The sequence below is a fragment of the Archocentrus centrarchus genome, chromosome 11, assembly GCF_007364275.1.
Source record: "Archocentrus centrarchus isolate MPI-CPG fArcCen1 chromosome 11, fArcCen1, whole genome shotgun sequence".
NCBI lineage: Eukaryota > Metazoa > Chordata > Actinopteri > Cichliformes > Cichlidae > Archocentrus > Archocentrus centrarchus.
In genome coordinates, this window is record NC_044356.1 from 14,293,679 (window position 1) to 14,320,497 (window position 26,819).

At 40.8% G+C, this 26,819-nt stretch overlaps 3 protein-coding genes across 5 annotated transcripts in view; all 3 read left to right on the forward strand.

The window, feature by feature from the left end:
* Positions 1-441: 441 nt before the first annotated feature.
* Positions 442-5,254, forward strand: ndufv1 (NADH:ubiquinone oxidoreductase core subunit V1). The gene is made up of 11 exons (XM_030740406.1): positions 442-518; positions 1,673-1,782; positions 1,889-1,971; positions 2,077-2,247; positions 2,761-2,944; positions 3,248-3,437; positions 3,607-3,819; positions 4,047-4,213; positions 4,299-4,380; positions 4,477-4,622; positions 5,003-5,254. The coding sequence occupies exons 2-11, from the start codon at positions 1,678-1,680 to the stop codon at positions 5,078-5,080; spliced, it is 1,419 nt and encodes a 472-aa protein (XP_030596266.1). The 5' UTR covers positions 442-518; positions 1,673-1,677; the 3' UTR covers positions 5,081-5,254.
* Positions 5,255-5,661: 407 nt separating this feature from the next.
* Positions 5,662-10,268, forward strand: LOC115787656 (zinc finger protein 658B-like). Of its 2 annotated transcripts, none has more exons than XM_030740420.1 (5): positions 5,662-5,723; positions 6,121-6,237; positions 6,357-6,472; positions 8,558-8,701; positions 8,788-10,268. In XM_030740420.1, exons 2-5 carry the CDS (start codon positions 6,150-6,152, stop codon positions 9,445-9,447), a joined length of 1,008 nt encoding a protein of 335 aa, XP_030596280.1. In that variant the 5' UTR covers positions 5,662-5,723; positions 6,121-6,149; the 3' UTR covers positions 9,448-10,268. The 2 variants fall into 2 exon arrangements, with proteins under 2 accessions (XP_030596280.1, XP_030596281.1); XM_030740421.1 differs by lacking the exon at positions 5,662-5,723 and adding an exon at positions 5,878-6,025.
* Positions 10,269-12,582: 2,314 nt separating this feature from the next.
* kmt2ba (lysine (K)-specific methyltransferase 2Ba) overlaps positions 12,583-26,819 on the forward strand; it is a 38,124-nt gene continuing 23,887 nt past the window's right edge. For both annotated transcript variants that reach the window (XM_030740366.1, XM_030740367.1), the window contains exons 1-6: positions 12,583-12,939; positions 17,604-19,146; positions 19,846-20,012; positions 21,695-21,784; positions 22,490-22,646; positions 26,162-26,432. In XM_030740366.1, coding sequence (XP_030596226.1) covers positions 12,637-12,939; positions 17,604-19,146; positions 19,846-20,012; positions 21,695-21,784; positions 22,490-22,646; positions 26,162-26,432 — 2,531 coding nt within the window. In that variant the 5' untranslated portion in view covers positions 12,583-12,636. The remainder of the gene's footprint in view (positions 12,940-17,603; positions 19,147-19,845; positions 20,013-21,694; positions 21,785-22,489; positions 22,647-26,161; positions 26,433-26,819) is intronic.

Below are 26,819 nucleotides of genomic sequence, written 5' to 3' on the forward strand. Positions count from 1 at the left end.
TTTCCTTCCAGACGAAATAACCAGGCTTTACAATAGTATCAGAGTTATTGCCAAGAAGCATTGTTAAAGCAAACAAATAATTGACCAAACATACATTTCCTTATTTTTTCGTGCTGTCGAAAAAAATAATGTAAATTAAATATGTAAAAATTCAAATAAATAAAATACAACAGATTTTTATGTAAAACCTGAATTTATTAAAGAAGCTCATTAATTTAAATAAACAAAATAAACACAATGTAAAAAGCAGAACATAATAAAATAAAGTGGAATTAAATTAAAATAAGATAATATTAAAGTTGGCCATTTTGACTGAGTATAAAGTGCAGGGAACAATGCGATGAAGTCGAATTTCAGAACATTTACATTTAAAATAAAAAAAATAAAACACGTACAGAAACTCCCTCTTTGGTAAGGGTAGATAACCCTCTGCAGCGCCGTTCCTAATGATTGTATCCGGGCCGTGCGCTTTGCTTCCTGTTCCACTTTATTTCATAAACTCGGGACACAGAGGAAAGGTAAGTAGGACCGATTGTCCGCCTGTTTACTTCAGTGCATTTGTGGCTGATTTGATTTCAGTTTTTTAATGCATATTTACTTGTTTTCATTGTGATATCTGCACGGAGCACAGTGAACCCGCTGCTTTTATTCTGACATTACAAGGTTAACTGCTAGCCAAGCTTAGCTTAGCGCCAGGCTAGCTGTGGCTGTCTCGGCATGGAGGTCAGCGGTGTGTACTCCTGTCATCACACTGAAGCGAAGCATAACTGCGCAGTTTTGCCCAGTAATCGCTCGGCTTCTTCGCAGGTGTGTGAGATAAAATACCCCAGCTGCAGTGTTACGATTGATAACACCGCTGGCAGTCGCCTTCACCTTCGTTACTTAACTCTGTTGTTAGCTCTGACATAACATCACATCTGGTTAGCCCTGGATCTCTGCAAGAAATACACCGTACTAATGTCTGCCAAATCTGACAGTTAATCAGTTTATGGTGTTGAATTATGATGTAAGCTCTCGTTTCGCTGCTTTGTGCTTGGCATTCATTTTATAAACCTCAGACTGAGGTGTTTTCAGTCTGTGATTTGTGTTGTTTTTAGCTGAGAGAAGGACAGCGGATTATGGTGATCAGAGAGTTGCTCATACAGTGAAACTGAGTATAACCCAGCCAACAGTAAATAAAATACTAGTATTGATATATCATCTTATGTCCATGTATGTCTATACTGCATGTAGACGCATACAGTATCAGATTTTTGTTAGTAAGGGGAACTCATAGGTTCATTGTTTATTACATTTACAAATGTATTTCACAGACTAGTACAGGCAGCTCGACTCTGCTCAGCTGTGATGCTGCTCTGTTACATGTGCCGTAGAGTTATTGTAAACAGTGGAGACAGAACTACTCCTGCTAGACAAACTGTGTGATGACCCCATGTCTGAATTACCCATAAAGTGTATTTTTATGCATTATGACCACTAACTGTGTATAAAACATGGATATAGCCATCGTGACATTGGCTGTTGGTTTGGGGGCATCTTTCTAATGATACAGCAGATTAAATAGAGGCTCTTTGTACCTGTACACCTGCTTGCTTTTCTACTTAATCAGTGTTTGGAATTGAAAATATTTCAGCCTCAATTTTGTTTTGTTTGTTTTTTTTTCTTATTGCAGAAAGGATGCTGTCCTTGTCTCGAGCTGTGGTGAGCGGGGTGGCCCGTGCCCCAGCTGCTGTCAGTCAGGGCGGTGTGACTGCTATCACACGATACAACAGCACAGCGCAGGTACCTGATTTGTGTGTTATTAAAACCGCTATAAAGCATACTGAAGTCTTAACAGCTGGAGTAACATTTTGCTGATTTTTTTTTTTTTTTTTTCCTTTTTTTGCAGAGTGCTCCCAAGAAAACAAAATTTGGACCGCTGGCAGATCAGGACAGAATCTTCACCAACCTTTATGGTCGTCATGAATGGCGGTAACACCTCCATGTTATCCTCTGTACTTTCATGTGGATTTGATGCAATGCAAGCAGTTCAGAGAACAAAAACACAGTCGTAACCTTCTCATATTTGTGCCACAGGCTGAAGGGGGCGTTGAAGCGTGGTGACTGGTACAAAACTAAAGAGATTCTTTTGAAAGGAGTCGACTGGATTCTCAATGAGATCAAGATTTCTGGCCTGCGTGGGAGAGGTGGAGCTGGCTTCCCTACAGGCATGAAGTGGAGTTTTATGAACAAGCCCAGCGATGGTCGGTCAGTGAGGACACAGACAGATTTACACATATCCCCTTTTTTTTTTTTTTTTTTTTTTTTTCTCAAGTTTAATTTTATCACTTTAATGCTAAGTCATAACATTTTTACAAAGACTAAGCTAAATTTGGAGCCTCGAGAGAATTTTTAGAGCTAATGCTTACAACTGAACTGGCACTCTTTTTTTTTTTTTTTTTTTAAAGGTGTGCTTTTTAGTGTCCTTATAGTGCAACCAACTTGATGCTTACATCAGCTTTCCTAAAATAGCAATTCTCTGTCAACCATTAAGAAGAAATGTCTCCATTAAATCACATTGTCTGCTGCATCTATCACCTCTTATTGGTAGCAAAAGCCATATATTGCCACTCAGAAAGTCTTAAACTTCAGCTGGATTGCTTCTATTCTGCAGTCATTTTACCAGATAAAGTCCACCACTGTGACAGTTCTGAGGGAGAATATATTGAGGGGGAAATATAAAAATTGTTGCATTGACTTGCTTCTGTTTTCTTACGTTAGGCCAAAGTATCTGGTGGTGAATGCAGATGAGGGAGAACCGGGCACCTGTAAGGACAGGGAGATCATGAGGAATGACCCACATAAGCTGGTGGAGGGCTGCCTGATTGCTGGGAGGGCCATGGGAGCCCGTGCTGCTTATATCTACATCAGAGGAGAGTTCTACAACGAGTCCTCCAACCTGCAGGTAGAAACGTCTGAAATTAAATCTTTAAAATGATCGTACACCTTTCCAACATCTTCTATTCATAAAGCAAATTTAAAAAAAAACACATTATACCAACACTAAATGCAAGGATTACTCTAGTCAGTACATTTTTAATGGACCTGGGTTTCCTGCGAGAATGACTTGCATGAAAGGCTGACCTTCCATGCTCAGATCCACTTGTATTAAATTTGTTGTACTCAGTACGATTGTGATAACTTTATTCAGGTTCAGACAGTGTAATTCATCCAGATTAAGCATTATATTCTCTCTTTTGGTTCTTAGGTGGCTATCAATGAAGCCTACGCTGCTGGGCTGATTGGAAAGAATGCCTGTGGCTCTGGTTATGACTTCGATGTGTTTGTGATGCGTGGTGCCGGAGCCTACATCTGCGGAGAGGAGACCGCTCTTATCGAGTCCCTAGAAGGAAAGCAAGGGAAGCCCCGCCTGAAGCCCCCCTTCCCTGCAGATGTGGGTAAGTTACTGACCACAAACTGGCAGTCAAAATAAAAACTTGGGGGGGGGTCATGCTCATTTCCATATGTCTCATTTTCCTCGCTTCTGCTTCTACTGCTGGGTTCTTGTTCTTACCAAATAAAAGCACATCTCAAATTTCAGTGCCACTCCCTTTGCTGTGTTTAAAGGTGTGTTTGGATGCCCAACAACTGTTGCCAATGTGGAGACCGTAGCTGTGGCACCCACCATCTGTCGTCGTGGAGGCTCGTGGTTTGTCAGCTTTGGCAGAGAGAGAAACTCCGGCACAAAGCTCTTCAACATCTCTGGGCACGTCAACCACCCCTGCACAGTAGAAGAAGAAATGTCTATTCCTCTGAAAGAGCTCATTGAGAGACACGCAGGTACATAATACACTAAAAATGTAAAAAATCTTGTCATTTTTGCATAATTGGATTTTGTAAAAAAAAAAAAACAAAAAAAAAGGAAGAAGTGGAAGTCTTCCTGCATGAAGGGGGTCATGGACTGGAAAGATTAAGACAGCTTAGCTTAAGCACAGCCTAAGTGCTTTTTTTGTTTTTTTGTTTTTGTTTTTTTTTTTACTTAATTGAAACAAACATCTGTCTGGTAGGTGGGGTCCGTGGCGGTTGGGATAACCTGCTGGCTGTAATTCCCGGTGGCTCCTCAACACCCCTCATCCCCAAGAATGTGTGTGAAGAGGTGCTGATGGACTTTGATGGCCTTATTCAGGCTCAGACTGGGCTGGGCACCGCTGCTCTTATCGTCATGGACAAATCGGTAAATTGTTACCTCTATAGTATATTTAATATATAAAGAAGCCTGCACACAGCTGTTAAACTGGTGGGTGGGTTTACTTTTGCAGACTGACATTATTAGAGCCATCGCCCGCCTGATTGAATTCTACAAGCATGAGAGCTGTGGCCAGTGCACGCCATGCAGAGAGGGTAAGTGCCGCTTCTGCCTTTACAGTGCACGCCTTAATATTTCTCCACCACCTTCAGTAAATTTAGAAATTGTGAGTTTTTCTTGTGTTTCTGCAGGAGTGGACTGGATGAATAAGATGATGTGGCGTTTTGCCCGTGGCGATGCACGGCCAGCAGAGATCGACATGATTTGGGAGATCAGCAAGCAGATCGAGGGGCACAGTATCTGTGCCCTGGGTGATGGTGCGGCATGGCCCGTGCAGGTAAATGCATGTTGCGTCTTCATGAAATTATTAGTGGGAAATCTTGCCAGTAATTCAAAGTGCATTAGGTACACTTACTATAAAACTTACAGACTGAAATATACAAGATTATACTTTTTTCAGTGGTCCACTGTATACCTGCTTGCAACCAGTTTCAGCGCGCAAGCAACCTCCCACAACCACTTGCAAAACGGTTGGGAAATACATATTCTTCCCTAGTTAGTGACTGGTAGTTACTGGGGGGGGCTGTGTTTGAGACTAAACATATAGCAAGTAATTACGTGTTTTATTTTTTAATTTTTTTTGGAAAAGTTCCCTGGTTGTTTTCTGCCTTAAGTCTAGCAGGATAACTGCCCCACTTCTTTCCTCTGTGTTCCCAGGGATTGATCAGGCACTTCAGGCCTGTGATGGAAAGCCGAATTGCTGAATTCCAGCAGCAGCAACAGGCCAGGGCTTGAATGGCTCCTTCAACTAATTTTCCTCAGTCACATGCCCGAAACCCTGTGCGTGTCTTTCACAGATTATTTAAAGAAAAGATAACCTGCCGTCTTATAAACTCTTCATAAGCGTTACATTGATGTGTCTGCCTTGTGGGATGATAGTACAATAAAGTTCTATGATACTTTAATAAACATTTGACTTCTTGTTTATTTATTCTTGTTTTTTTTTATGTGTAGGAAAAAAGAAGACCTTAATAATAATCATCATCATCTTTAGATGTGTAGTCTCGTCTTTAAATATATATTTTCTTAACTGCAGCATGGCACTTAAATATTTGTTTAAATAATTTGAACTCCTTGCACTAAAAGGGTGTCACTCTCAGCAACATTACACACAGCCTAAAGTATAAATGATGTGTTTTGAAACTACAAAGCCTGCAATAATAAATCTTCTCCTACAGGTGGGTGACGATTTTATTAAACTGAAAGGGAAATAACGTTTGAGAAGAAGATGTTCGGGTAGTTTAATTACAGAGAAGATAATGGTACAATACAGACGAAGGTGCAGTTTAATGATCTCGCGAGAGCAGACTGTCTCGTGTCACGTGACTTTGGCACGTTTCCTTCGCTGTTTCATTTCGGTCAAGGGTTGCATTGAACGGTAAGAGGGCGTTTTTAAATGATTTACAAAGCTCTAATTGTTCACATGAATATACGTTTAACGTGCAAACGCACAGCATCAGAGTAAGCATACGGCTGCGTAATATTAACATAGTACTGGTTGAATGTATCGGTGGAAACATGTCGTTTTTAGTTGCAGCTCAGCATCCCTTACCTCCAACCTTCTGTTAAGTAGTTAGCTGAGGCCTAACGCGAACTGCTTTTTTATACGTCTTGTATTAATACTAGGCGAGCTAATATCTATATAGGGCCCCCTTCTCTCCGAAGCACCCTGTTAACTCAGTGGGAGCCTTGTTTGATTATTTATTGCAATCTCTTGTAGCTGGTTGAGTTTTGCAGCTTTGATTAACATGTGTTCTCTCCCGTGTGTGCTGCAGCTTTATGCGACCGGGTGCTGTGTGAAAGCATGGAAATGAAGATAGAGCAAGTGGTTGTTGGAAATGACATGAGGTCCACCTCTGCGGAGATCAAGCCCGAGCCACTGGTCGCCCCCTGTAAGATAACATTTTATATTCATTCTAACTGCCACAGTCGCAACATTAACAGCTGACATGCTTTGATGCTTTACATTCATATCAGTCCACCCTTACTATGTCATCTCACTGTGGTGCAGATCACCATGAGAGTCTGCAGTGCTTCCAGTGTTTCATCACCTTCTGTAACTCCAAAGCCAAGGAGAGACACATGAGGAAGAGTCATCGGGACCAGTACAAGCAGCAGCTGCAGCAGGTGGGGAAAAACTGTGTCTGATTATTAGGGTAATGTGTGATATTACTCTCCAGGATGATTTTTTTTCTTTAAATTTATGAGGCCCAAGTAAAAATGTTAATTGAATGTTTAGCGCAGAGAAAACAAAAAGCAGCAAATTTGAGCGTAGTCTCTATATAAAGGATAGATGACGATCCCAGGTCTGAAAAGTGAAGCTTTGATTATGCTTTCCGCATCCACGAGTCCGCTCAGGTCCGAGTGATGTAAATTTTGTCATCAGACGATGAGTGCGAAGGCCCGTTCTGACTTCAGCATCACTGTGCGGACTTGTCTGCAGAGAATTTACATTAACATGCTCCAGACAGCAGACTTCAAAGAAGTATAACAGGAATGACTGCTTTCTGTGTCTGTGTGTCTGTCTGTCTGTGTCAAGGCTTCACATCCAGTGCGTCTCATCTTTTATATACAGTTTATGCATTTTGAGAAGCTGGAACCAGTAAATTCTGATAATATATGTTTGAATGACAAAGAACAATCCACATTGAATCCAAATCCCAGAAAGTTGATTGACTTCATCTGGATGCAGCATTTCAGTGGGAGAAACATTTCATCAGTCTGATTAAAATAATAGACTTCATTTCAGGGTGGATGAGTTATATATAAATGTGTCAGTTATGTGTTTAGTCTCAGTGTTCTTGTTGAAAGGGAGATTAGTTTAGAGAGGGTCAAAATAGAGAAACGTTTATTCCTCTTTATGTATTTTGTTCTATTTCATTAAGGAAGTGTAACACAGGAGAAAAAAAGAGACACTGTGACTTGTTCAGTCTCGGCTGACTGCAGGTTCCCCCAACTTTATAAATGGTTCAGTTACATAACAACTGAAAATGGCACCATAATAATCACGATTATTTTGGTCAATAGTGAAATCAGCAAACAGCTGTTAAACTGGTGGGATGAATTACTCATTGACTTTGTAAACACCCTGCATTTATTACACTTAAAGAACAGTCAATACCTTGAAATCTAGTGCTCTTCTACAATATGTTGAAAATAAAATACAGAATATAAAAATAAAATATAAAAGCAAATATTGATAGAGACACCTTGCTACGCCCATTGCTAATCATGCCTTGTAATTGGTAGGGACTTAACAGACGTTATTCTGCACCCCTGATTCCAGTCAGGGGCCAAAATCAAAATTTCATAATTGCACAGCCCTACTGTCCCCACAGACACAGCTGCCAGGGAAGCAGAAGAGCACCATATCAATAAAAGCCCTCCTGGGCATTGTTAAAGCTGAGAAGACACCTAAATAATGCCCCAGGTGATCCAGGAGAAACAAAGGACAACCACAACCTAAGCAAAACCCTTTGATGACCCCGTATGTGTCAGGAGTATCGGAACGGCTGAGACATATTTTTTTCAAAACAGTGAGTCTCTGTGGCTTTCGGATCCAAAAACACAGTACGCCAAAAATGAGTCCACCCCAAGGATCAGGTCCCCCAGCACAAACAGAGTAATACTGTGGATGCAGTTAAGTGACACGAGGATTGCTGTGAATTATACACCCGGAAAACCAAACAACCTTTGACTAAGCGGATGGCACAAACACAGAAGAGCTACCTCATCAGGCCAGGACTCTGCATTCTACACCTACAGGCCAGTGGCCACTCCATCAGTGATGAGGATGTGGAAATCCTGGGCAGCGAGGATTGCCGGTTTGAGCAGTGAATCAAGTTGGCTATTTAAGTAAAAAGGGAACGACCATCTCTGAACGTGGCCTGAGAATACATCTTTCACCATCTTACAGTGCTGTGATTGCAGCCATTCCCTAACTCTCTGTGAATAGTGCTCATGATCATCAGTGGTCAGGATAATTTGCATATTAACAATCATGAACCTGAACTCACGGCCCATTGTTAGTCAGTGGTGCTAGTCTCGGTCATTATGCAACTGCGATGAGTGTTGAAACGCTAGGTCCAAGTGAACAGAATCAGCTTTCTGGGAATCCGTATTGTTGTTGATGAAATTTCGGTTGACTAATTATTCATTACCATGAACATGTACAGATGTATTTTTTAAATTAGTTTTCTTCTCATTTTCCAGAGTAATACTGTCTTCACATGCTACAAATGTGAGAAGTTCTTCTCCTCTTCTGAGGAGCTCAGCAAGCATCAGGCCACCCACAGCACAGAGGAGAAGGCCTTCAACTGCTCTTACTGCCAGAAAAGCTTCTTTACCTTCACAGAGGTGAGGACACAGCTGGCTTTTTAAAGCTTGTTTTCTGTGCTGTAGGTTCACAGTATACTGTTTCTGACTGTTTAAATATCTTATAGCTGAACCAACACAGACGACACGAGTGCAAAGAACGACGGTGCCCCTGCAAGGACTGTGGCGCTTCGTTCCCCAGTCCGTCACGACTTCGCAGCCATCGCATTGCAGTGCACCCCCAGCCCCCAGAACACGCTGATGACCTCAACACCTTCCAGTGCTGCAAATGTAATCAAAGTTTTCTGACGGAAGAAGCACTCCTGCAGCACCAGGAGAAATTTGCCAACGACGTAAACTGCGACGCTAAGCCACAAGGCAAAAAACGTGGGCGTAAACCCAAGCATGCAGCTCAAGGGGTGACGGGTGACGGTAAGAAGCTGAAACAAGAAGAGGAAGCAGAGAATCACAAAGAATACAATGAGCCTCCGACAGAGGGAGGTTCCTCCACTGAGCTCCAGATTCCCTGTCCTGAAGCAGACTGTGATCTCATATTTCCTTCTGTTGCAGCCCTGCGGGCACACAAGAAGGAGAGGCACAACCCTCATGTATGCACGCAGTGTGATGAGAGCTTTGCTCAACCTGAGCAGCTCCGTGCACACGTGACCAGGGCTCACAACTCTGGATACACCTGCCTCACCTGTGGAAAGAGCTTTACAAGAGAAAGTGCCCTAAAGGCTCATCAGGAAACCCACACTGAGGGAGAGGAGGGAGCAGAAAATACATAATATAAAGGAAAGAGACTGCACTTCGTCCCTACACGTTTAGGTTACATGATTGTCAAAATGTTAGTGCCGAAAGACGACTGTACGGACCTCTATGTACCAGATAGTCCTGCAAGTAAATGATCATGTCGTTTCTTTTTACTCACTAATTCTGCCAGTGTAAGCGATCCTGGAGTGACATAATACGGTTTGCATTGTTAATGAGCAGTGCAATCTAGATTCAGAGGCAGAGGCACACCCAACTGTCAACCAGGAGATTTTAGTTGGAATCCGCTTTAAAGTTTTGCTGTTTGCTTAAATTAGATTTAGGCACATCTACTGCTTTATGGCGAGGAAAACAACCCTTTTAAAATGTTAGAGACGTGTTTGAAATCTCAGTTTTCTGCGGGTTTCAGTGGGTTGACTTCTTCTAAAGCTGAAGGTGCCGACACCAGCACACATGCACTTACTCACACGGCCACCAGAGGTCAGTTATCCTAAAATTAACTATATAAGTCATAATCCCAGCATGGAAAAACAACCTATTTGATCATTTTCTGCTGAAGGCCTGTGTCTGTTGTTTCCTGTTCTGCAGACTATATATGTTTTGCTGTCCATATAACCTATATGCTACCTGAAATGTTTTATATTCGCTGTAGAGTAACAAGTTAGTTCTTATGAGTGTATGAATGTTTTGTATTTTAGCTGAACTCAGAGAGTGTAAGGCCTACAAGTGATATACTACAGTACAGCAGTGTATAAGATTCTCTGCCAGTGGACATTCAGTCTTGGGGTTTTATTTATCTTTTTTCAAAAGTTGTTGCATTAAATCATACTTAAATTTCTGCGTTGTCTGTTTCATTTTGTGTATGTGAGTGAACTGAAGATGTTTAAGATGTGGAAAATGCTATAATTTTGAATACGTCTGAATGTAAATAATTTATGAAGTATTATTTGGGCAGCAACAATACTCAGGCTGTGGTGTTTAAATGATGCTCAGTTGGCACTAAGGGGCCCAAAATGTGCCAAGAAAATATCCCCCACACTATTACACCACCACCAGCCTGAACCATTCATACAAGGCAGGATGGATCCATACTTTCATGTTGTTTACACCAAATTCTGATCCTACCATCTGAATGATGCAGCAGAAATCAAGTCTCATCAGACCAGGCAACATTTTTTCCAACTTTCTGTTGTCATACTTTGGTTAGACCATGTGATTCGTAGCCTCAGTTTCCTGTTCATAGCTGACCGGAGTGACACCCGCTGTGATCTTCTGCTACTGCAGCCCGTCTTCTTCGAGGTTTGACATGTTTTACGTTCAGAGATGCTGTTCTGCTTACCTTGGTTGTAAACAGTATTTATTTGAGTGACTGTTGTACTCGGTTTGAACTTCAGCAGCTCATCTTGATCATGTATACATGCCTTAATGCCCTGATTTGCTGCCATGTGATTGGCAGTTGAACAGTGAAAACTGAGTGGAGAGTTTTACACCAATACTTAACAATATTTAACTTTGTATTTAGCAGATCAGTCTTCACATTGAAAACACAGTTCACAAAATATGGTGCTGTGTCTTAGATTACAGTACTCACAGCATGGTACCCCATTTACAACACTGATAGGGGCAATTGTGCTTTTAGGTTTTATAAGGACATTTTATTGATGATAATTGCTTTTGAATACAAGACTGGCCCGTACTGACTACCTTTTTTATGTAAGGTATTAATATTCTACTTGAGTAAATTGCTAGAGCACTGTGTAAACTACAGCTTTAAAATCAAAATCTGGAGTTGATATTTGCCTGTTTGCTCGTCCCAAAACAAAGAAGCCAGCCTCTAATAGTTGTTAATATATGACAGACCTCTGTTTAACTTCTTGTTTCAAGAGTGACTTGGCACTGTTATAAACACAACCAGACAAATGCACTACAACTATCACACACTACAAATAGATGGACACAATATACTTTTCACATTACATATTGATATTATTACATTAATAACCAATCTTAGATTGAATCTAAGAGCAATGCCACTGACCATGAGGACATTATTTATTAATTGATTGATTGCCATTCTTGTTCATTTTCTTCTTCCGGCTGCTCCCTTTTGGAACTCGTCACAGCAGTTCATCTGCTTCCATCCCACCCTATCCCTAGCATCCTCCTCTGTCACACCAACCCTCTGCATGTCCTCCTTCACTACATCCACAAACCTCCTCTGTGATCTTCCTCTTTTCCTCCTGCCTGGCAGCTCCAAATTTAGCATCCTTTGTCCTATATGTCTACTATACCTCCTCTGCACTTGCCCAAAATGTCTCAGCCTTGCCTCTCAAACTTTGTCTCCAACCTGCCCAACCTGAGCTGTCCCTTTGATGTACTTATTTCTAATCCTGTCCATCCTGGTCACTCTAAATGAAAACTTTAGCGTCTTCCACTCTGCCATCTCTAGCTTGGCCTCCTGTCTCCAAACTATACATTATAGCAGGTCTCACTACCATCTTATAAACCTTCCCTTTCAAATAATTAATTAAATTATAGGGTTAAAATAATTTGTAGATCATTGCATTGTGTTTAAATTAACATTTCACACCTTTATTTATTTATTATACCTATGTTTATAGTGTAAAATAAGGGAGTTATATTGAGAGGTGGGGAAACTACCCCACACCTCTCTATATTAGCCCTCATTTTTGTTTGAATGAAATAGAATAGAAAGCCTTTATTATCATTGTAATTAGGATACAACAAGCTTGAGAGTGCTGCTCCAGCTTGGTGCAATCAAGGTTAAAGCTACATACTTAGATTTGTAATAAAAGAAAGGTTACATAAGCACACTATAAGACTTTAACTTAAAAAAGGAAGAATTAAATATTAAGCACGTCACACATGCACACAATGTAAAGGAGGTAGCTGGTGTCAGGGTCAACTGATTTCCGATCTGCGGCTGTCGAACAAACAAAGTGTAATAAATAACATAAAATAAATGGAATATGAATGGAGACGTAATACTGGGGTGGGGGGCACGGGGGCACCCTGCCGCCCCTGTAGGCACGTCATTGATCCAGGGGCGGAAAGTTCGTTTCCCATGATGCACTAGCACCGCTTTCTATCTCGCGCCTTTGCGTCGCAGCAGTCATCTTGCCACTCATATTATCGCTGCAGCCACTCTCTGCTGGCGCGCTGTCTGTGTTGTTGTGTAGTAAATAATGGCGGCATCGGGAGGCGGATTATCTTCTCCCGCTGCTGTCGGGGGCTTGAGTACCCAGATACCGGCCCGGGCTCGCTTTCCGGGCCGGCCGTGTGCGATTCGCAGCAGGCTGCGTTCGGAGAAGCGGACTAGACGCGGAAGGTTGGGCTCGGACGAGGGCGAGCTGCCTTCTGGAGGGCCGAGGCCCGTAAACATCGGCCTCGCGTTAAGCGAGGATCCGTCCCTGCTACGCCTGCTCGGGGTGGCGGAGAAGCACAGGCGGCGGAGAGATGCGGGTTTCGACTCCAGCAACAGTGAGGAGGTAAATAAGCTAACCATAGCTTGTCAGTTAGACGGGCCTTATAATACGAACAATATCATTTTACTTGAAAAGAACTGAATTTAAAGGGTCTCTTTCCTTACTAAGCGTATTTTAGCTGACGTACGGCTAGCTAGCGGCAACGTAGCTAGCAAACAGCAGCTAGCTCTTTGCCTGCAGGGTAAGCTTCACTTAGTTTTCGCAAACAGTGATCCCAAAATGCAGATGCAGCTCGTCTTTTGCCTTTAGTGCTTTAGAAAGGTTAAGAGGTGGGTATTACTACTGTGATGTCTCCTGTACATATTCACAGCTCATTTTTTGTTTTTAAACGATCGTATCGAAGCTGCACAGTCGTTTACATACGGAGGTCAGCCTGTGCCCCGCTGAGTTTGTTTGCATGAAAAAGGAATTGTGTGGAAACTTTACCACACGTGAGTGCTTTGTTTTTTGTTGTTGTTGTGGAAGCCAGTAGATTTCTTTGTTTGTTCTCCCCCTCACCCACCCCCTCAATGCGGTTTGGTGAGTTGAAGTTCCCACCCTGTGCCGCTAATCTTGTCGTAGTTAGTAGCCGCAGCTGCTGACTCTGGGGACAGCGCACTCCACGTCGGAGAGGTCAGCTGACTGCTCGGTGTTTTGAACGGAAGACTAACGTGAGATGCAACAGGAAGGGAAAAAAACGTAAACTCGACGTTGTCATTATAAATAATAATAATAAAAAGGAACCATGCTATAAAAAGAAAAGTCCAACAGTGAGAGCAGTTTTAGTTTACAAAACGTTAATTACACCCACCATCCCCAGCCTCTTGCATGTTTCCATGTAAGTTAATCCACCAGAAGTAGGTTTCTCTACATATTATAACAGATGTTTTGCAAGCAAAATCACATTACTTTGTCAAAAAGTCCATATTTGTTTTCATATACTTGACATGTGTAGATATGATATTAAAATTAATTAAAAATGCAGTCTGAAAGAAATGTGGCTTTAAGAAGTGGATCAGTTGTTGTACATCCCCTGACAGGGTAGTGGTTTCTGAAACAGTTTCACCTACTTCAGAGGTGCATTGACGACATTTAAAGTCTTTCTCATATACAAAAGCTAGAATAATCAGGCCCCTCATATCTCCTAGCACCTTATTGTCCTAACAGAGCGCTTTGCTCTGAGACTGCTGGCTTACTTGTGGTTCCTGGAGTTTGTAAAAGGAGAATTGGGGGCAGAGCCTTCAGCTTTCAGGTCCCTTGACTGTGGAACCAGCTTCCAGTTTGGATTCTGGGGGACAGAAACTCTCTCTGCTTTTAATATTAGGCTTAAAACTTTCATTTTTGATGAAGCTTATAATTAAGGCTGGATCAAGTGACCCTTAACCGTCCCTTAGTTATGCTGCAGTAGGCTTAGGCTTCTGGGGGCTTCCCATGATGACTGTTTCCACTTCACTCTCTGTTTATACACCACTACTGCATTTAATCATTAGCAATTATTAAACTCTGGCCCTTTTTCTTAGTGTGCCTTTTGTCCTGTTTCTCACTGATCTCTTCTTTTTCCCCTCATCCACCAACCGTTCAAGCCCCCACCTGTGCCTGGTTCTGCCAGAGGTTTTGTCCTTCCCACTGTCACCAAGTGCTTGTTCACAGGAGGGTTCCCTGATTGTTAGGGTTTCTTTCTAATATTGTAGTGTCTTTACCCTACAATATAAAGCAACTTGAGGCAACTGTTGTTCTGACTTGGAGCTATATAAATAAAACTGAACTGAATTGAGTGGACAGGGATGAAGTCTTGGTGGCTTTTTCAGTGTACTCTTTGCAGTTCCAGCCAGCTGATGGGTATTGTAAAGACTAGTGGTCTCATTTTAGCCCCTGTCAGGGCGGATAGCGATAATAATATAATCTCATACCGGATCTACTCATGGGAGCTTCACTGTCTGCGATCAGTCATACTTTACTGATGCAATCCCTTTAGAGTGGACTGTAACAGGGTCACATGGCTCATGATAAAGCTTGTGGGTGCTGGTGCTCAACTAAAGTATCTCACACACTTATGTGCACTGCAGTTATGGAATAGATCGTTAGGGGAGTTTCAGTGGTGATAAATCTGTGGACTCTTATTCTGAGTGTAAAGATAGATGTGAGTAACTGCAGTTTGAGTTTGCTTTCACTTTAATGTAGTGTGCAACCTTTGCATCAGGGATGGAAATGTGCTTGAATGTCAAACTCTACTTAAGATGTTGCAAAGAGAGTGTGCCTTTATGTTTTCAGTAAGTGGATAGAAATATGAATATTTTAGGGAGGAACTGGGCTAAAATTGTCTCAAATTATTCAGTTATTGAGGAAAATACTGCAGCATATCTAGGTACATATGAACAGGGAGAGAATGACCCAAGTCATTATTTATGGTTGATTAACAGATTGACAGACTGTTTGATTTGGGGCATCCAAACTACAGTACACTGATGCAATGTTGGAGTAAGAGTAGAAGGCACTGCTGGTCTTAGACTGTAGTTTTAGCAGAGCTGTTACCTGATCTTTACATGATAGAGACAGAAATAGGTGAGAAGGTGCTGTAGTCTTTTTAATCTGTCTCTGGATGTATTGGACTGTGCGTAGTTTAACTTCTCAGACTTCAGTTGGGGTTAAATGGGCAACACCCAGTCACAGTCAAAGAAAACTGAGTAATCATTGTTTGAAAATTGGACATTTTGCATCATACTTTTTGTGGGGGGAGGGAGATGAAATATCAAAGAAATGTCTGACATTGTTTTGATGCCATTGCATAAATATTAGAATAGAATAAAGAGGTGTGCAGTGTCAGACACCTGTTCTTGTCTTTAGAAGTTGAGGTAATGCAGATCTGCTTTCTAAATGTCCAGAACTAGAGGTTGTATTAATCACATATTTTACATAACAGGTTTTTCTTTTTAAATGAAAAAGTTCTCAACGTGGTGTATTTTTATAAATATAAATATTAACATAAGTTCTTGGGCTCATCTGTGTACAGATTACATAGAGGTGTTGTGGGATTTCCATCTGATGAAGTCTCATGTTCAGATTGTCTTTCTGGCTTCTTGTCACTTAGCTGGAGGAAATGTTCCTGCCTTCAAAATGCTGGCTGAAGTGCTTCTGGTAGCTTTAAAATCCAGTGTGGCAACAGACTGAGGTTGAGCCCATTTAATAATCAAAATGCAACAAAGTGCCTCTGCATTAGTCTTCCCCGACTCAAGAAAGCATCCAGTTTAAGTCGGTCTAAGTTAAATTTAAGTGTTTAGGCATGATGGCTGCAGTGTTTTGGTATCACTATTGTCACTGCCCGAAAATAAAACTTAGTTGGTGTCTCTGTTAATTTTTTTTCTCTCCATGCTAGAGATGTGCACGATTACTCGACTAGATGACTAATAGTCGCTATTGTTACTAGTCAGTGCCGGATGTACTAGTCGGTTAGCCTAATTATTAAGGCTTTAATTAATCCAGTGCTGGTAAATGTTTGTCCTAAATGTTATGCAGCCATCTGCCACCAGATGGAGCTGCAGTCCTGACATCGTTATAGAAAAATGCCATAACCTGAAGCGCACCTCCCGAGAAACACCCTTCCTTCCCTGCATTTCCAGCTACTTCCTCCAAGGTTGTGCAAAGAAGTGAAAAAAACTAACGGGACAAATGTGTTTGCACCTTTAAAAAAATAAATAAATAAAAAAATAAAACTGACCACAGAAAAGAGTAGGACCCAGGAGGGAAAGTCCCAGCATTTTATGTTTCTGTGGGCTGACACTGCATGTAAAACACGGGACACGACCGAAAGGTAATTAACACACGCAGTGCACCTGCATAGGTAGAAATGCTGGCATCAACATCGGCCACTTGCATAGGTTACATCGTAGCAGCTGAAGTCTGAATCAGGTGTAAGCTGGAGGAGGAGGCTGGGTGAGAGGGAGGCTTGGGGTCCAATACTCAGGATGCTGCCCCGGATAAGAGGAAGATGTTGGATGGATGGATGTTTTGTATTGTTTTGATGTGTGTCATGAATTGTAGAGCAACGAGTATTGTCCCTAATGCGTCACACTTTTAAGTCGCAATTTATTAATTTCTCGGATGTTAAGTTCTCAATCAATGATGCGTGAACATAGTTTGCAGTAACGCATTTTCATATATTTAACATCAATTGATTTTATGTTTTTATTCTTTGTTATTTGGAGTGTAACATGCAGTGTTCATAATGCCCGATGTTTGGTGCCACACAGTTAAGCAGCATTTAAAGTGTGATTCATTATAGAAGAATGTGATTAATGGTTTCAAATGCCTTTGTTTAGACAGTTTTTGACATTGTCCATTAAACAGGCATAAAAATTAAATTTGATATCTGAGTGTTTCTTAGTTTTAGACTAGTCCGTTAGTCTAATTTTTTTTTCCTTGTTTAGTCGACTAAGAAATTAGTTGCCAGGAACATCCCTACTCCATACCCTAATAAATATATGTAGTTCATTCATAGTGCAAATCAAATGCTGTTAGATATATCGCATTATCACAGGAAATAAAATGTAAAACTTACAGGTAATAAGAGGTTATGTGAGAAATTGTTCAACCCTGTCTGTGTGACAGACAACACGAAAGTTTAACATGAATTCTGGTCCAGATGCTTTATTATGCAACTAAAAGATTGTGCTTTATTTGCTTTTTTCCAGGAGGAAGAGTTCACTGGATTTGGGACGACAACAGTTTGTCCCAAAAAGACTTCTGCTGCTGTTCCTCATTCGTCATTCAGCCAAGAAAAGTCTACTAAAGCTTCAGACCATTCGAAAGAAACCAAGCCTCTTGTTGGAAAAATTATTCCGAAGACCCCAAAACCGGCTCTGATTGGAAAAATTGTACCAAGAATTCCTAAAGAAGACCAGAGTGTTAAAGAGAACCAAGTAAAAGAGAAAGAAATATCAAAAGATGTAATCAAACTGCAGGGAAAGCAGGTAGCTCTTGCTGCAAAAGCCAAACATGCAGACAAGCAGGCCTCAGGTACACAGAGCAGTGCAAAATCAAGTGATGTCCTCAGAAAAGCAGGAGAAACTGCACATTCAGGCGTACAAAATCAAACAGCCACTACCTCAGCTGGTGGCACCAAACAAGCTAAATCAGCAAACGTTGTGACGACAGCAGTGAAAGTCACAGAAAAAACTCAAAGGAGGGTCAAAGAAGAAGGCGAGGTGTCAGAGGACTCAGATACAGAGCAGTTACCGGCACGGAGGTCTGTGAAACGCATCAAGGGTTTTGAAATTGGGCAGGCCCGGCGCACATCTCAACTGGTTCCTCCGCCATTTGCATCGTTTCAGAAACGGCAGAAGAAAATAGCTAAAGGTATGGGTGCCTCTCCTGAGGCTGGAGCTGAGGCTGGCGCCCAGAGTGGAGAAGAGGCTGCGATGCCCCTTGAGTGTGAAGGTGCAGAGACCTCTGAAAAAAGAGCACACAAAAGACATCAGCGCAAATCTGTGTTTGGTTACAGGCGGAAAACAAAAAATCTTCCGCATATTAAGCGACCAAAACTTGGTCGTACTCGTACTAGGCGTGTTTTTTATACCTACGAGCCGGAGCCCATTCCACCCACGGCAGCACAGGATGGGAATGAGCTGCTGATCCAAGATCAGAATGTCACTCCATCAGAGGATAAGTTGAAACCATTTTCTGAGCAAGTAGGCCAGAGCTCCAGTAACTCCTGCACTCCATTAACGAGTGCACGGTCTTCACGAGTGATTAAAGCTCCAAAGAGGTTCTTGGATGAGGAAATGATCCCTTTTCCAAAGGGCTCTCTGTCAACATGGTTGAAAAGTCAACAGAAAGAGGATGGAAAAGCAACCGCATCCCTTCATGAGGCAGGCTATGAAGGCAACTCTCTGCAGTTGGACAGCGACTCTAGATCTGTTTTTGACTGCCCATCAGCAGTGTCAAAAATCTCATCAAAGCCCAGTCCAGGCACAAGCCACCTGGAGTTCTACAAGAACCTCAAGAAACTGACTTTAAAACTGGCCGAGAAAAAGAAAGGCCCGTCTGAAATTCAGGAGGATTATGCACAAGATGGCGACAGTTTGACCTCTCATGTTAGGAAGAGGCGGAGGCCCAAGCTCATGATGGAGGAGATGGACTCACCTGGTGTTGTGAGGAAGCTAGCCGTGGTGGTCAATACTGGCGTAGAAGCACCTTTGCCTGTGCTGTCAGAGGATACAGATGCAGGCCACAACAGTAAGGATAAGTTTTATGATATTGCAGCATAATTTTACCAGTTTAAAAATAGGCAAGAAAAGGTCCACATTCAGGTTTTTTTTTTTTTTTTTTTTTAATCTATGTAAATTTGAGTTTATTGTGTCAAAAAAAATCTAACAAATGTGATTGTTTGACAATATAGTTATATTCTACAGCAGTGGTTCCTAAAGTGTAGCCCGCGGCCCACCAGGGGTACTGTGGGGGGGGGGTGCAGTAATAACAAATGTATTTGTTTTTATAAAAAGTCCATTAAAACTGGTAATAGGAGGTGGTTAGATTGTGATACTACTCGTTACTCTGACCTAAATTTATTGTTCTTGTATTGAAGGTTGTGTCCCAGTGGGAAGTGGGTCACATATTATCATTAACACTTTACATATGACTGGGTAGTATTAACAATTAATAGTCAGAAGTCTGTATTGTTTGTTTTTTTTTTTTATCAAATTTTCAAGAAAAATACTTTCTCTTGTATTTTGATGAGAGTGAAGACAGGCTTCTAGCCAGGAAAATTTCACACCTGTGCTATGGGACAAACGGGATGGAGTGGGCCCACATGGATATTCTGTTTTTAAGTGGGCTGCAGCACTCTTGAATTAGGAACCACAGTTCTACAGTAACGAGTTTTTTACTTGTAAATCTTTTAACCGGAGTTGTTTTGTTTCATGGGGTTTGGCACAGAGGAAGCACCAAATGTGACAGGGGACAGTTGTGAGGGACCAGAGGTCAGTGGGCCCAGCCATCGAATTGGGCTCAGTGGAGCCAACAAGAGGATGCTCCACCTGCTGAAGAAAGCCAAAGTTCAGCTCATCAAGATTGATCAGCAGAAGCAGCTCAAGTTGTCACAGGTAAGAAATGCTTTTCTCATGTTAAAGAAGATCTGTTGTGCTAATTTTAGGGTAGCTTTGCTGTGTTTTTTTTTTTTTTTGCCCCTAAGTTCATCCTGTCTTTAGCAGTTTTAGTTTAAGCTCCCCTCCTTAAAAGCCCACTTTGTTCTAATTGGCTTCTGCAAATTGAGCATGAAAGCCCTGCCTCGAGCTCTGGTTTCATCTGAGATGACCATATAGGGAAATTCAACTTAGTCTTCATGACTGCACATTGTAGATGGTTTAAGATGCAATATATTTAATTCTGGGAACTGAAATGACTAGTTGCTGATTAAATTGCCCAGTTTCATTATAAGGACATTTCAAACAAAAGTACCGTCCAGTTTTCACAGGAAATTCCACCTCAAACCTTCAATCAAATGTGTGCATGGGTGTTTCAGATTTGTGATATTCCGGCTTTGCCTGCTTTACCTAATTTTCACTTTTATTTTAAAGCGTTTCACACAGACGTTATTTTTGACAGCTGTCTTCATATTTGTCTTTGCGTCATTCTCTTGCCTGTAAAGTAGCATTTGAACTCAGAGCACCACATACGCTTTACCTCTCTCTGAAGATTTATGCTTCAGCAGGAGATCCACAGTGTAGATATGTCATAACAGCAAATCCCTCTGAAACCCTAAGATGAACCTATGTTGTAACCTAACGTGCACCTCTTTGGAAATGTAACTACATGCCGTGTGGACGCAGGCCGTAACTATTGTGGGTGGCCTGCTGAGTATCGTTGATTCCTCCTAAGCATTTCTGGCTACTTTGTGCCACAGTTTTTGGCATGTAAATCACTGGTACGCAACCACAAGGGAATTAACACACTACCATAAATACTGGCAACAACATCGGCCACTTAGACTCAGGTTATGTTGTAAACTCTACAAAGATTCCAAAGGCTAAATAAGCCATCTGATGATGGTTTACAGCACATTTCTCCTTTGTTTTTGTTTTTTAATTGTGAGGCAAACAGCCTGTAGATGCATTACTGCCACCTTCTGGCAGAGCAGCACATTACATCCTACCAGGTGCTGGTGAAAAACATTTTGTATGCAGGGTTTTCCCAGTGGCTCACAGTGGGCATTTGAGATGCGATTGTGCATCTCAAATGCCCACTGTGGTCTGCAAAGAATCTGTCTTATCTCACTTAACAGAAATCTTCATTTTATTGATTTAGCCTTATGATGAACTGGAATACATTAAATTCCACTTAAAATAGTTCTGGTAATTTTTTTCTTTTGCAAGACCAAAACCTCTTTGGTGGGTGCTCATCTTTTTATATGCAATCACAAATGTAATATATTAAGGCAAAACTTATAGAACTGAACAATCTTTTATTACTGACTTCATTAGCAGAAAAATATTTGCTTTCTCAAGGCTCTGAATATCCTTAATTGTTTATTATATTTATTATCTTTATTTGGCTTGCTCTGATAAAGCACAAAAAAGTGTGAGTTCCAGAGAAACCTCTGAACACTTGTAATGGGCACTTATTAAAGACATTATATTATGAAAATGATAATAGTGAAAGCAGAATTATTTTAGGGCTTTTTAGTTGGAATGCATGTAGCATGGCCATTTATTTAATAAGCTGTAATAAGATGCTGATGTTACAGTATCTCTTACATAAAACCTGGTTTCTCCCATTTGTCTAACAGTTGGGCTCTAGAGAAACACGAGTGCCAGTGAGTAGAAGGAGGAGGAGGAGGAGGAGAGTTGGCCTGCCTCCCAAAGATGTCGTTCGTCAGGTAATAAACGTGCATTTTTATGTTGCTTATCTGTGTTTGAATAAATGACTAAAGCACCAGTTCACTTATTTAATTTGTTGTAATTATGTATTGTTTAGAGCTGACTGATTTTTTTTTTCTTTCTTTCTTCATGACCTCCCAATAATCAGGTGGCAAGCTTCATTTCTAATGCAACTTTAAGATAAATAAATTACTCAATCACTAATGAAATGGATAATATTCCCTGTTTTGTCATTATTAAATCATTTTCTTTCTTTTTTTTTTTTAAACTTTTGCACTGCACAAGAGAGTGATATTGATACTAAGAAACAACACTACAAAGAATTTTTCTATTTATTGTAGATACTTCTATGATCGCAGCACGGTGGCATGTTCTGTCCGTGTCTGTGTGGGTTCTCTCCGGGTACTCCGGTTTCCTCCCACAGTCCAAAGACATGCAGTTAGTGGGGTTAGGTTAATTGGTGATTCTAAATTTCCCATATGTGTGAATGTGAGTGTGAATGGTTGTTTCTCTATGTTGGCCCTGCGACAGACTGGCGACCTGTCCAGGGTGTACCCTGCCTCTCGCCCGCTGGCAGTTAGGCTCCAGCCCCCTTGCAACCCTGAATTGGATAAGCGGAAGATTGCTGGATGGATATTTTTAAGATGTCATTATCTAGATATTATCACAGTTCACAGCATTTTTTTTCCTTTCTCTGTGTATAGGAACAGCCTCTCGGGGGTCCGAGAATCAAACACGTGTGCCGGGCAGCAGCAGTAGCTTTGGGGCAGCCTCGTGCCATGGTGCCAGATGATATTCCCAGACTCAGTGCTCTGCCACTTCATGAGAGAGAGGGCATCACCTTTTCTCCCACAGCTGAAGGTACAGTCCACCTCATGTGTATTTTTTTTAAGCAGAATGGAGACATTAACTTTCCTTTAAAGATATCTCTGCACTGTGTATGTGCAGTGAATTTTTTTTAATTAATTTATTTAATTTTTTTATAAGGCTATTCCCATAGCAGTCTTTTTGCAACTACAAGGGATGCCCCCTGATGGCTGCTATTAAAGAATGAAGGCTTAAGGCACTTCCATTGGCTTTATTATCTGTCTTTACTACTGTCTATGGTCAAAACAAATGCAAACTAAACTAAATTTGCATGACAAAAGGTGCATGCCCTGTCCTTGGGAGATGCACAGCAACTTATGAGTAAATGCAGCACAGAAGGCAGCGTTGACATTGTTTCAGACGGCATGAGGAGAATAAACTGAAGTTGCTGATGTTCTTGTTCAGAGTTGGTCTCATTATTTCTGATTGGGATTTGGTTTAAATGACAGAAACTGACACAAATAATAGAAAGTAGAGTTTATTTCAGGATAGCCACAGGTCATGAAAGAAAAAGCTTTGAAATCAATTTCCAAAAAAGCCTTAGAAGGTATTAAAATATTAAGTCTGAAAGGCTTAGTCTCAAATTACATTTATTTTTGTAATATTTGTTGCCTTCTGTAGCAGTTATTTCAATTTAAATGTTTTTGGATGTGGTCGCTGTTAGGACTTAGGAGTTGCCACAGGTGGAGTGTGCTGTTCAGTCCTATTTACGGAGTTTATGACAGCTCTGTCAGACTGGCACCAAACACTGGCACTATTGTAAGCTACAGGGAGGAGGTGGTGAGCCTCATGACTTTAGCATTTGGTAATCCTTCCATCCACTTAATCGGGTTAATTTTGCAGTCTTTGGATGTTATCTGGTCCAGTATTAGCACAATGTGGATAAACAGTGTCACCTTGTTATTGTTGTATCACCGGTGAGTCGGTGTCAATTCCCAGCATATTTTATGGTTACAAAACACAAGAGCTTAAAAAAAACAGAAATCTGAGGTAACCTTATCATAAATTTCTATTATAGGTTGTGTAAAAATGTTGGATTTCATATCCTTCTTATTTTTTGGGATCACAATACCCATAGGGTTACACCATCAGCTAGTGCTTAGTTATACTGGTGTTACTACAACCCTGGAATAGTCAGGATTAGCACTTCATACACAAACTGACTGTAACAAAATAGATGAGACTGTACTGTATGTAAACGTGCTTTCAGGTAGGTTAACTGTTATTAAATCCAGCTCATTAGTGTCGTCTGCACTTGAATTTAATTCTTCAGTTTTTTGGGGGATTTGGCAAAAGGTGCTCTGCTATTTTATTAAAATGAAAGCATAATAATGAAATGAGCTAAAATATTCTCCCAATCTGGCTAGTGAAGCTTCTGCACTTCTAAACACACAACCTAAAATTAAAAAAAAAAAAAAAAAAAAAAAAAAAAAAATTTGAACCAAAATTTTGATTTTTTTGGCAAAATTAACATGCAAGGCAAAAAAAAAAAAAAAACAAACAACAAAAAAACTGCTGTTTTTCTTAGCTCAATGTAGTTGTAACTAAAATATTTGCCAGCAAAAATATCTTTTGTCACACACAGATTAGCCACCGCTGTTGGAAAGCTATACCCAACACTGGTCAAGTGAGCATCACTCAGTATGAGGTGAGGAAGTACTGTTTGACAAACGGATTCACTAAACACTACATCTAGACCAAAAAGTGATCCTTCCACAAGCTTATTTCATATGCATTATTTATTTAAAATTGCAACAAGTCCGCACTTCTAAGTAATTTTTTATGTGTGCAGTAGCATTGAAATAATACAACTGGGGATTCCAGAGGATGCCATTAAGTTTGAAAAGGGTTAACTAAGAGATTTTCCACCCATAATGGCTTTTTATCTCCAGTTTTCATCCAGTCACCTCATTTTTATTATAGAGCATTTCCAGATTTCCAACTCCTCAGACAAAAAAAAGGGAAGAAAAGGTCTGCACTGTTTGGCTCCAAGTAAAAATGTATTCCTTAATTCATACTAAAGCAAAGTTTCCATCTACAGGATCTTCCTCAAACAGTTTGTTAATGAGAAGAACGAGCATCTCCAATCAATACAAATCATTGTCACCTGTTGACTAACATGTTAGCAGTTTTGCAGGAACCACAACTAAAAACAAGAATAATGCCCAGAATTACTGCCAGACTTATGAGACATCCTCAACATTTCCCACAGTAGACTCGCTACACCCTAATTTCTCCAAAAAAACACATTTAGCTTGTGGTAAAGTGGAGAAAGCAGTGAGGTTCTCTTAAAGAACACTGGTAGGCAGGCGGGGCGAGAGAAAGTCCAACTGACGAAACTGAAACAATGGTGTCTGAAGATGAATTCAGACAAGGTGCAGCTTTCAGACGTGCTTCCTTGGGAGGAACGATGGCTAAAATAAATAATAAAAACGGGAGATTTAAATATTGCTGCCTTTGAATGGCACTCAGTGTGGCTCAGAGTTGAAAGGGGAAAAAGCAGAAAATGGGTCAGGGAGCATCTGTCTGTCAGCCTAGGATGAGAAACTGGTGACAGTTATGAAAAACACCTCTGTCTCCTATGGGATAGTACCTTGAAATTAGATGCTAAGTGTCAACATCCAGCAAGTATTGAAGTCATTTTAATGAATAAGATGATAAAAGATGCCTATTAAAATATGTTTAAAACAGCTTAAAGCCCATAGCTGTTAGTATCTGCCATTGCTGCTGCAACTTGTTGTCTAAGGAGATTCAAAATTTAGACTATGAATAAATTCATGTAAGAAAATACTGATAAAGCATAGATTTCGTTGAATGAGACCAAATACTGGAGTGACAGTCAAAACATTGTTACATAGTGTGTATTTCTTTAAAGTTGTCCAATGTACTTTGATAGTGAAGCAGTTCATTACAGCAAAATACACAAAGCACCATCCTAATTCAGGTCTATATAACTGAAAAAAAGTGTTTGAGCTTAATAGGATTGATTGAACAAATAGATTGGAGAAGAAATAATCACATGTAAGCCAAAATGTAAATCATGTAGGGAAAAAATATAGAGTCCAAAACATAATTAATAATTTAGTTTTTCTGCAAAAGCATCAATCATAATAAATATCAAAGATTGTTTCAAATCACAATTCATATTGAGATCTTTTGGTCACATGATACAACGTGTAGAGCAAAATAGTGTGCAGAGATTTCTTCCCTTTTTTGCGACACACTTTTTGTTTTTGTTTTTTTGTTTTTGTTTTAGAAATGTTTGCCTTGATGTGCACAGACTTGATCTGTCAACTCTTTAGGCAGCCATTAGTAGAGTGTAGCTGTAGAAATCAAAATTACGTATGAAACAGCAGTCCAGTAAATCTCCAGTGGAAGCTGTTAGATCTGCAGGCTGAATAGTAAGTTATGGCATCCAAAGATGTCACCCAGCACATCGCATGCACATAATGGTGATCCAAATGTGTCCTATGGCTCTTTTACCCGGCCTTTCTGTCTCTCGCCTGCAGATGTGGCAGATGATGACGATGACATCACTGATCAGGGCAGGACCCAGTGGGTTGTCTCTCAGGAAAGCATCCAGCGCAGGAGGAGGGGGAGGGGCAAGGGCCACAAGTTCAGGAAAAGGAAGATACTGAGTCAGTATGCACGTGGGGGAGTGCGTTCCCGCCGCTGTGGACGCTGCAAAGGCTGCTTGATAGAAGAAGACTGCGCCAAGTGCGTCAACTGCCTGGATAAGCCAAAGTTTGGGGGGCCAAACACCAAGAGGCAGTGCTGCATGTAAGTGAAGCCAATCACAGATTTGGATTATTGTGCCTTACAGGGAGAGCCTGACTCTTCTCATATACTTTTAGTGAATGTTTAAAAGACATTCAAATTATTTAGTAACCCTCACAGTAAAGGAGCTGGCAATATAGATATATCAGTAAAATATATTGTACTCAATTCATGTATTTTCATGTGTATGTACTTTCAAGGTAATGCCTGGTATCCTGGAATAATGTTGCATATCATCTTCAGCCAAGCTAGATATGGGTATTATCAAATTCTGTAGAGTATAATTTGATAATACTGACTGACTGAGCCTGACTGGAAGAAGATAATTTGATTTACTTTAAAGTAAGCCAGCCTAAAAGCTACGTGTTCATACACAGACACCAAATAAGT